Genomic DNA, 11,718 nt, shown 5'->3' with positions numbered 1-11,718 from the left:
ATGTGTGTGGCACAGTTATGTGCTGGTGGGATGCATGTGGTCGTCACATGACACAAGTGCTATGAGCTAAGTTGTGCACGGTATGTCTGTTTTGTGGTCGAGTTGTATGCTATCACCCATAGTCTATTCCAGTGTACAAGAGACACCCTGCATCTTTATGAGAGTGTTGCATTGCATGCACTGAGACTGGCAGTCATTGCTTTGAAAAATTACAATGAGCTACGTTTTTGTTATGCAGTATATGCTGTGATATCCGTAACACAATAAATATGCATTTTCTACCATTGGTTCCCTATCTCGATGTTGGCACACTATTGCCTGTTTCAGTTTGACCCAAAAGGTTTGAGACACCTTGGAAAGTATCCAATAAACAGGGACAGAGTAGTACCTGTGATGTGTGGGAGTGTTGGTCATGAGTTCTGTTTGGACAGCTCAGCCAGTTGAACACTTGCCTGCAAAAGGCGAAGATCATACACTCGAGTCTTGGTCTGGCACACAGTTTTAACCTGTCAAGAAGCTTTACATCAGCAGACAGTCTGCTACAGAGTCAAAATTCATTCTGGAATTAAGTATTTACACTACTGGCCATTAAAATTGCTAATCCAAGAAGAAATACAGATGATAAATGGGTATTCATTGGACAAAGATATTATACTAGAACTGACATATGATTACATTTTCACACAATTTGGGTGCATAGATCCTGAGAAATCAGTACCCAGAACAACCACCTCTGGCCATAATAACGGCCTTGATACACCTGGGCATTGAGTCAAACAGAGCTTGGATGGCGTGTACAAGTACAGCTGCCCATGCATCTTCAACACCATACCACAGTTCATCAAGAGTAGTGACTGCCGTATTGTGATGAGCCAACTGCTCGGCCAACATTGACCAGACGTTTTCAATTGGTGAGAGATCTGGAGAATGTGCTGGCCACGGCAGCAGTCGAACATTTTCTGTATCCAGAAAGGCCTGCACAGGACCTGCAACATGCGGTCGTCCATTATCCTGCTGAAATGTAGGGTTTGGATCGAACGAAGGGTAGAGCCACTGGTCGTAACACATCTGAAATGTAACGTCCACTGTTTAAAGTGCCGTCAATGCAAACAAGAGGTGACTGAGACGTGTAACCAATGGCACCCCATACCATCAGGCCGGGTGATACGCCAGTATGGCGATGACGAATACACGCTTCCAATGTGCGTTTACCGCGATGTCGCCAAACATGGATGCGATCGTCATGATGCTGTAAACAGAACCTGGATTCATCCGAAAAAATGACCCAGGTTCGTCGTCGAGTATACCATTGCAGGCGTTCCTGTCTGTGATGCAGCGTCAAGGGTAACCGCAACCACGGTCTCCGAGCTGATAGTCCGTGCTGCTGCAAACGTCGTCGAACTGTTCGTGCAGATGGTTGTTGTCTTGCAAACGTCCCCATCTGTTGACTCAGGGATCCAGACGTGGTTGCACGATCCGTTACAGCCATGCGGATAAGATGCCTGTCATCCCGACTGCTAGTGATACGAGGCTGTTGGGATCCGGCACAGCGTTCCATATTACCCTCTTGAAGCCACCGATTCCATATTGTGCTAACAGTCATTGGATCTCGACCAACGCGAGTAGCGATGTCGCGATACGATAAGCCGCAATAGCGATAGGCTACAATCCGACCTTTATCAAAGTCGGAAACGTGATGGTACCCATTTCTCCTCCTTACACGAGGCATCACAACAACGTTTCACCAGGCAACGCCGGTCAGCTGCTGTTTGTGTTATGAGAAATCGGTTGGAAACTTTCCTCATGTCAGCACGTTGTAGGTGTCGCCACCGGCGCCAACCTTGTGTGAATGCTCTGAAAAGCTAATCATTTGCATATCACAGCATCTTGTTCCTGTCGGTTAAATTTCGCGTCTGTAGCACGTCATCTTCGTGGTGTAGCAATTTTAATGGCCAGTGGTGTACTTGTCACGGAGAAACACCTGCCCCCTCCAGGTAGAGGATGGAGGAGGGGTCGGTGACGTGGCGCTCGGCGGCCGGCTCGCTGCTGCGCCACAACGTGCGCTTCCTGTGCGCGCTGGGGGTGTGGCCGCCCGCCGGCCCCGCGCCTCTCGCCTTCCGCGCGCTCACCGCCGCCCTCATGGCGCTCGGCGCCGGCCACCTGCTGGGCGCCGCCTGCTCCGTCTACGCCTGCTCCGGCGACCTGCAGCTGCTGACGCTGGCGCTCTCCAACGCCTTCCCCGTGTCCTCGGGCTTCGCCAAGGCCGCGCTGCTGCTGGCGCGCCACCGCCGCTACTCGGCCCTCGTCGGCGGCGTCGACGCGCTCCGGGCGCGCCAGCGCGACTTCTGCGACGCCGACCCGCAGCTGGCCGCCGCCCTCCGCGAGACCCGGCGCTGGTCCGTCAAACTCACTTTCCTCTTCTTCTCGTCCGTCCTGTCGGCCCTGGTCGTGTGGTCGCTGCTGCCACTTTCCGTGTATCCCCAGGTGCGCTTATTCCCCTTTCAGCAGCTCCCGTGGCCGAACCTTACCCGGGCACCCACCTACTGGTTCCTGTACGTCCACCAGTGTGTGGCCACCTTCTTTTTCTGCTCCATCGACATGAACACAGACTGCTTTTTCGCGACTATTATGGCACACATCTCGATGCAGTTTAGGGTCCTGGCTTCCAGAATAGCGGGACTGCGCCTTCGGGAAAGAACACAGAAGATAAAACTGTGCGCTGAACCAGAGGATGTGTCCACACCTCACGGTGACATGTATAATGAGCTGTGCTTATGTGTCGATACCCACAAAGAGCTCATCAGGTAGGTGATCCTAAAGTAATATTTGTAACTGGTCAATATCTCGAAACTTTTGCAGATCTTGGTAACAATTCGAACAGGTGATAGTAGGATAGAAGCTGAAGTGATAAATTAAAATTTGTGTCAAGGCTAGGACTCGAACCCAGGTCTCCTGCTTACTAGAAACATGTGCTATCCACTACAACAACGAGGCACTGTGGCTGAGGTAACTACACAAACTACTCAAGTCAATGCTTTCCCACTGTGCAGCGGTGTCAGTGAGAGTGCCAGGATGGTGTAGTGCACTGGTTCCCAACAGGTGGTCCGCGGACCCCCAGGGGTCCGCGAGCTATGCCAGAGGGGTCTGCAAGACATGCGGTAGGATTTCAGAGTGAAAGTTTCAAGTTTTCAACCTAATATTACAGAAGTAATGGATTCAAAGGTCAGATTGAACTCATCTAATTAAGAACAGAAAATTAAAACTAACTGTTTACTGATGGCGTACTCTGTTGTAACTGCATTTTTTCAAATAAATAATATCTTGTATGAAATTAGTGTTTACTTATTATTCACTCATGTTCACTCAATGCAATCTCAAGTGTAGTACACTGGAAAGACCAATACACTCACTCTTAATTTTTTCGTGTCATTTTCAGTTCATTCTCAATTTTTTTAAAGAGTTTGTTATTCTAAACACCCAGATTTGAAGACAAAGATTTTGACCAATAATAAAAAATTTAACAATAACAATGATGGCTAAATTAAAAAAGTTTTAAGCTCAATATTTTTTCAGTAATGAATATGTCAATGTTTTTTTCTAAGTACCAAAAATAGAAAATGTATAAAAAGACTATTAATTTGGATTTTTTAGGTACTTGATACTGTGATATGACAAGGTACCCATCATGTTCGATGAGGGGGGTCCTCGGGAAAATTTTGTTGGGAACCCTTGGTGTAGTGGATAGCACATTTGCCTTAGCAAGTGGGAGACTTGGGTTAAATCCTGGCTTTGGCATAAATTTTAATCCATTACTTCAGCTTCTGTCCTTATCAAAGGCAAAGTTAAGACCCAGTATGTCTCCAGGAACATGTCATTCGATTAGATGAAAGTAGATTCAAAGACAACATCAAACTAACAAGGGAATGGAATGACCCAATCCGCCATGTCGAGACATGCCTTAAACTTTTTCAGTAGGAGGAATGCACCAAAATAAATTCGCTGTCAAAATTTTAGCTGCTAAGGCGCACTGCAAGTATTTTTTAAAAATATTAAAGTTACTCATTTCTGCTGCACGAAGAAATTTTTACGAGGTGTGCCTATAGAACAATGGGAGTGATCCTATCATAGAGTAAGTATGAAGGGCGTTCAGTAAGTAATGTAACACATTCTCTTTCTCGGCTGATTCTGGCTGAAAAAAATTTAGAATTTGTTGTGGGACACCCTGGAATATTCCCACTTCAGCCTTTGTAACTTCGTGAAGTTCCGACAGGTGTCGGCGCTATACATATCTTTGAAAATGCCTTCTGTAACTGAGGTGCGCTACAAGCAGACAGCTGTCATTGAATTTCTTTTGGCGGAAAGCCAGAGCCTCGCAGATATTCGTAGACGCTTGCGCAATGTCTACGGAGACCTGGAAGTGAACAAAAGCACGGCGAGTCGTTGAGTGAGCGTCTGTCACCAATGCAACAAGACTGAGCAAACCTGTCTGATCTCCCAAGTGCCAGTCGACCTCCACAGCTGTGACTTGTGCAGTGTTGGAACGCGCGGATCAACTGATCACCAACACCTCGCTACTCAACTGGACATCGGAGAAGTCTGCGCACCCGAGAGCACACAAAACTTCTTTCGACTGTTCTTCCTTATGAGCCACTCAGCCTGGGTCTGGCACCTTCCGACTACCATGTCTGTGGTCCAGTGAAGAACGGACTCCATGAGAAGCAGTACGCAGATGATGAGCTGGTTATTGATGCAGCAACAAGTTTGCTCACATTAAACGATGATTATGTTGAAAAATAGGGTTTCGTCACTAAAATATGCTGTATTGGAAACCTGAATAAAACACCTACTTTCGGGAAAAAATGTGTTGCATTACTCATTGAACGCCCCTCGTGCGCATGCCCTGAAGATGAACCATCGATAGCTGTGAAACATGAAGCCATCTCACTTGAATGCGCCATCTCTGGGGTCTGTAGACAAATCAGTGTCGCCATGGCCTTCGTTTGTACAGGGTGGAGCACAGGAAACGCATGTTTTTCACTATTGAATGACTGGGACACGGTTTGATAAAAATAATAAAAACAAGCATTAGGTGATAGAGTTTTTAATGCAGTTTTGAGATATACATACTTTTTTAGGTTCGAAAAATAATGTCTTGGAGATGACGTCCTTCTTGCTGTATACAAATCTGGATCCTCTCCCTAAAGTTATGCATGGCTCTCTCCAACATTTCATTCCGCACGGCTTTAATTTCCTGACGAATGGAATTCTTCAGGTCATCGATTGTCCGAGGCTTGTTCATGTAGACTTTTAATTTTAAATATCCCCACAAAAAGAAGTCACATATCGACAAATCGGGTGAGCGAGTGAGCCTGTAAACATCACCATGTCTCGGAATAACATGTCCTGGGAATATTTGTCGAATCACTTCCATGGGTGCTCTCGCCGTATGAGGTGTGGCACCATCCTGCTGAAATCATATTTCTCTCATGTTCACTTGACGCCTTTCAAGTTCTGGACAAAGAAAGTTATTTAACATTTTTTTGTTTTATTTCTCGCAGTCACTTTTAACTACGATAGCAGAGCACTTAAACCATTAGACAATTTGTTCTCCGATATATATTCATTTTAATTATATATAATTTTAAACAAAAATTGCATACACTACTCTGTGTTGTTTTGTTTTCTTCTTCGCAGTGGATTTCAACAGAAAACAAGAAAGTTGCGATTGTGGCTTATCGGCTTGTGAACGGAAACTAAATCGTCCGAAACTTTGTAATTACACCTGTTTCAGATTAAAACTATGCGAAATAGTCATAGAAGCGCTTGTTCTCAAAGACCCAGCAGCAGGAGAAGTCTCTCATATCCCGTATGCTAATGATTGCAAACGCTTTACGCATTGATTTTAAAAACCTTCAATTCCCAATCAAGGTTTCGTTGGCAACATCATTAAACAAGGCTCAAGGACAGATAGACGGGACAGAGCAGATGGACAGATATGGGAGGGTGGGAGGCAATAAACATAGAGATGGGGAGGGAGGAAGTGGACAGAGAGAGGGAGATGGATGAGGAGGAGAAGAAGGAGGAGGAGGAGGTGAGTTAGATTGGAGAAGGAAATGGACATAATGAGGATGAAGGAGGTGATGGACGGAGAGAGGGAGAGGAGAAGATGGACAGAGAGAGGGGGAAGAAGGAGATTAGGATGTATATCAAACTCGCGTACATATTAAGCAATTGCAAAGCATTGCCGGGTTCGGTAGTATAGTATATAATGTGCAGTTATGTAGAATGGCTGGCTAGACTTGGCGGAGGGTGTGATGGCGCTAATCTTCCTAGTTTAATTATAAATAAATAAATAAAAAGATAAAATTTTCATCTCATTTGCGTACCGACTTCTCCAGTGCTGCTTATTTAAAAACAGTAAAAATTTAAGTTTTTATGCTTTGTGTTTTGTCCAATAGAAGCCAAAGTTGCTTTGTCCGGTGGGACCCAAATGTACCGCTGTAGTAGTTTAATATTCCGGCTGTTATTGCTCGAGATAGAGATAGTCATAGCCTACAGTATACAGAATAAAATCCCTTGTATCTAAGTATACAATAAAAATGTGTACTGCAAAGAAAACACAACACTACAGAAATTGTTCTTGCACCGAAAAAATCATTAGGAGCAGATAACTTGTCGCCGTTCCGAAATGTACAGTCGTTTTGATTCAAAATCCTGTCTTTACTCTTGTTCCTGCGTAGCAGCAGTGGTGCGACATCTGCTGTCACAGCTATCACAGCTTTTGTCCAGTAGAATCCGATGTGCGATACTTCCCGACCTCAAAATGGTCCAAATGGCTCTGAGCAATATGGGACTTAACATCTGAGGTCATCAGTCCCCTAGAACTTAGAACTACTTAAATCTAACTAACCTGAGGACATCACACACATCCACTCTCGAGGCAGGGGTCGAACCTGCGACCGTAGCGGTCGCGCGGTTCCGGACTGAAGCGCCTAGAACCGCTCGGCCACAGGGGCCGGCACCCGACCTCCCCCTGCAACGTCCCAGTTTACTGATGCGTGTGGGATTAGGCATTTTATGACACACTGGTAAGTACGGCTTCACCAGTTCAAGGGAAAATTTTGTTTCCTCTATGTCGTTAATGGACACTGTCACCTCTCGCCGCACGTTTTCAGATTGGTTGGCCTGCTGGAGTCGCTGATGAACCCGGTGGCTATGTTGCAGTTCCTGGTGGGAGCCGTCTCCTCCTGCGTGGTGCTCTTCTCAGCCACCTACGTACGTAACACTTCACCCTGCACGAATGCAGAAACTTTCCTAGCTACATACTAGTGAGTAATGCGTCACTTTTTTTCTGAGAGCAGATTTGTTTTATTCAGGATCCGAATACACCGTACTATTTCCCACTCTTTCGGCTACAAAACTGTTTTTCAACGTAATCTCCATTCAGTGTCGCGGCCGTACCACCTTACTGGGAGGACCTGTATTCCCTAATGGTACGACTCTATTGGTCGAAGTCGGAGCCAACGTCCTGCTGCATTATCCATGACTGCTTCCTGTGGAGTGCATCCACCATTGGGCCAAACAGATGGAAGTCGGAAGGTGAGAGACCCCGGCTGAAGTGTGGATGAGGAAAAACAGTCCAATGAAGTGTGCAAGGGGTTGCGTTGTTGTGAAAAAGGAGACGTTCCTTTACATTTTTATGGCGACGAAAAAGGCTGAAGTGGTTTCTTCAATTTGTCGAGGTTCGCACAGTGCACTTCAGGGTTGGTCGTTGCAGTATGAGGAAGGGCATCAAACATAAGAGCCCCTTCAAGGTCCCAGAAGACGGTTGCCATGGCACTACCGGGTGAGAGTGCGGCTTTGAACTGTGATGTGGTGTGTCGCCACTCCATGGATTGCCGTTCTGTTTCCTGCTGGAACTGAATACCCCATGTTTCATCGCCTGTGACGACATTCGACAAGAAATTGTCACGAGCAGCCTTGTAACTCGCAAGCAATTCCACACAGATGTTCTTTATGGTGTAAGGGGTTCATTAGGGGTTCATTACTATTCGCTAGCGCAGTTGAGCAGATGTAAATTCGATGGACTGCTCATGCGCTGCCTGCGATACGAATATCTATGCTACAATAGTATCACAGGTCAGAGCAGTGTTGTCGAGTTTAGTAGCTCGCAGAGAGCAGTCGTGTTTAGTAACCATTTGGTCATTGTCTGATTCACGAAAAAGTTTGCTGATTGGTTGTGCACTGTTGGTCACTAGATCAGAATTAAATAAATCTGACATATTTTGAGTAAATTATTCATCTTCATTGATAACATTTATCTGCTCACTGTGTAAATTTTGCACATCTGATGTGTGAAACTGGGCAGCGTTCGATGTGGTGGAACGTGCCCCGTCATCAATTGTTGTTAAATTTACAGTGGCCATAATTAAATTTGTATGCTCATCATTTAAGTTTGAATTGTTACTGGTGGTTGGCCCTCACTGATTATCTAAAGTTCCAAGATTATAATTATGTCACTGAGTATCTCCTACATTGCCAAACTGTTCACGTCGGTGTTTTCATTCATTACACTTCGCGATGTACTGTTTGCACTTTTTCGCGGCATTTTTCATAAATTAAAGGTGGACACAAAATCAAACCAAGACAAAGCGGATACAAAGTGGAATAAATGCAATGACAACAAAGAGCAATGATCTATGAAAAGTGAGTGACAAATTAGTAAATGTGTTGCGCCAAATGCAAACTACATTTAACACTAGATAAATAAGAGCGGATATGTAACTGACTACTTCTCAGAAAATTCTCAAAATACATTCCTGGCCGGATGTCGACAAGTGTAACCTCCCAACAGAAAAAATAATTATAATATTCACATTTAGTATAACCTTCGAACAGAAAAATCTCGTTTAAGTATCAGATAGAAAAATTTCTTTCAAATAATAAAATTTCAAGTTTTTATGTGACCTTCCATTAAAGACTCACTGCATATCGAGATTAATAAGTTTTGACGTCAGCAGCACTGCGTCATGGTCCTGTGAAATCATCCTGAATAAACTGAAAAATTCTTACCTCACAATGATGTCGCCGAATAACGCTATCTATATATCTACTCCTATAAGAAAATTTGTTTTGGCACAGCCCAGTGCAATGCTGGACACTAGATTTTCATTTGTAGGAAAACAACTGATTTTCTTTTGCTTAATGGGCATGAGTACGCACAGGAAAAATTCGTAAAATCTTTAAACTCAGATAAATGACTGGCAAAAGTTATTATTGAAACATTTCTGCAAGGAATTACATGGGACTTTCACATTACATTTGTGGTTAAATCAGTTGTGGCAATTAACATATGCGCGCGGCAACAAAGAACAATAATATTTTTTTTTTTTACTTTGTACCACATCGCTCAGGTCAACCGCTGCACCGCCGTGTCCGAACTCCATAATTCAAGTGCTCTGTGTGAGCTACAAAACACGACTGCTCTCTGCGAGCTACTAAACTCTACTTACTGCCAACACTGCTCTGACCTGCGATTCTATTGTAGTATAGATATTCCATATCGCAGGCAGCGCGTGCGCAATTCATCGAAATTACATCTCCTCAAGTGAGCTAGCGAATAGTAATGAACCCCTAATGAACCCCTTACAATGGTCTTCTGTTACGTGGTGAGAAACCCGGCGGGCACACACCTTTGAGTACCCCAACTGGCGGACTAGTGTGTCAGCTCTACCAAAAGAGACGTCCAGTTGAGCAGCGAGGTGTCTGTGATCCGTCGATCACCTCGAATGAGAATGTCCGCACGTTCCAACTTTGCAGGAATCACATCTGTGTGCGGCCGGCCGGCACGAGGATGATCGGTCAAATACACGAGACCTTGTTTCGATGATGACCGAGACCTCTCCTAACGACTCACCGTGCTTTTGTTCACTACCAGGTCTCCGTAGATACTGTGCAAGCGCCTAAGAGTGTGTGCGATGTTCTGGTTTTCCGCCAAAAGAGACTCAATGAGAGTTCTCTGCTTGGAACGCACTTCCATTACAGCCGCCATTCTGGAGGCTATACATAGCGCCGCCACCTATTGGAACTTACGGAAAGTGCAGGGGCAGAAGTGAAAATATTTCACGATTTCCCGTAAGGAACGCCGCATTTTTTCAACCAAAATTGGCCGAGGAAGAGAAGTGTTGCATTATTTATTGAACATCCCACGTATATCACACTGTTGACGCCTCCAGGCTTTTTTGGGGAACAAATGCACAAAATATGAACACAATTTTCAACTCCAGAAAAGAGCCATAAGAATAATAACCAAAATACTAGTCGAGCTGATTGTAAAGAACTGTTCAGAACACTGGGGATTTTAACTGCTCCATGTGAATGCGTTTACCAGGCAGTTGTACATATCAAAAATGGCATTGGTAATTACTTTACAAACAGCTCTGTCCATTACCATGCAATAAGAGATAGACTCAACTTATATTTACCAAGAAAAAATAAACATAAAACTCAAAACAGCATTTTCTACCAAGGAATAAAAACTGATCAATATAATTGCCAAAAGAGATTAAAGAAATTGCAAAAATACACTAATTTAAAATGGCAGCTAAGAAGTACCTGTTATGCAATACATTTTATACATTGTACTTAGCTAAAACAAGGGTATGATAAAAATATTATACAAATAAATAATAATAATAATAATGATTATAAAATATCCAACATTCCACATAACGCTTTCACTTTATGTTTTTTTCCTTCTTTTTTTTCCTTTCTAGAAATACTTACCCCCAAGCTATGCATGGCACAATACTAACACCTCTTCCTCTTTCTGAGCTCAACATCTAACTCATTATGGAGGGATGCTGACTCAGTTTTTCAGGATAGCAAATGGGAAGTTACGGTACAAGATCACCAGTGTGTGTGTGTGTGTGTGTGAGAGAGAGAGAGAGAGTGTGTGTGTGTGTATGTGTGTGTGTATGTAGTGAGTGAAGTGTTATGAAACACTGTGTGTATAGTGTGTGCAGTGACTGATAATGAGATACAGGGTGTTTCAAAAATGACCGGTATATTTGAAACAGCAATAAAAACTAAACGAGCAGCGATAGAAATACACCGTTTGTTGCAATATGCTTGGGACAACAGTACATTTTCAGGCGGACAAACTTTCGAAATTACAGTAGTTACAATTTTCAACAACAGATGGCGCTGCGGTCTGGGAAACTCTATAGTACGATATTTTCCACATATCCACCATGCGTAGCAATAATATGGCGTAGTCTCTGAATGAAATTACCCGAAACCTTTGACAACGTGTCTGGCGGAATGGCTTCACATGCAGATGAGATGTACTGCTTCAGCTGTTCAATTGTTTCTGGATTCTGGCGGTACACCTGGCCTTTCAAGTGTCCCCACAGAAAGAAGTCACAGGGGTTCATGTCTGGCGAATAGGGAGGCCAATCCACGCCGCCTCCTGTATGTTTCGGATAGCCCAAAGCAATCACACGATCATCGAAATATTCATTCAGGAAATTAAAGACGTCGGCCGTGCGATGTGGCCGGGCACCATCTTGCATAAACCACGAGGTGTTCGCAGTGTCGTCTAAGGCAGTTTGTACCGCCACAAATTCACGGAGAATGTCCAGATAGCGTGATGCAGTAATCGTTTCGGATCTGAAAAATGGGCCAATGATTCCTTTGGAAGAAATGGCGGCCCAGACC

At 44.3% G+C, this 11,718-nt stretch overlaps 1 protein-coding gene across 1 annotated transcript in view; it reads left to right on the top strand.

The window, feature by feature from the left end:
• The first annotated feature begins 2,393 nt into the window (after window positions 1-2,393).
• The window catches only part of LOC124795959 (odorant receptor Or2-like), a 37,380-nt gene continuing 28,055 nt past the window's right edge, over window positions 2,394-11,718 (top strand). The window contains exons 1-2 of the mRNA XM_047260039.1: window positions 2,394-2,804; window positions 7,176-7,275. Of these exons, the coding sequence (XP_047115995.1) occupies window positions 2,599-2,804; window positions 7,176-7,275 (306 nt within the window). The 5' untranslated portion in view covers window positions 2,394-2,598. The remainder of the gene's footprint in view (window positions 2,805-7,175; window positions 7,276-11,718) is intronic.

This window comes from Schistocerca piceifrons, chromosome 4 (genome assembly GCF_021461385.2).
Source record: "Schistocerca piceifrons isolate TAMUIC-IGC-003096 chromosome 4, iqSchPice1.1, whole genome shotgun sequence".
Classification (NCBI taxonomy): Eukaryota; Metazoa; Arthropoda; class Insecta; order Orthoptera; family Acrididae; genus Schistocerca; species Schistocerca piceifrons.
This window is presented reverse-complemented; position numbering and strand designations above follow the sequence as displayed.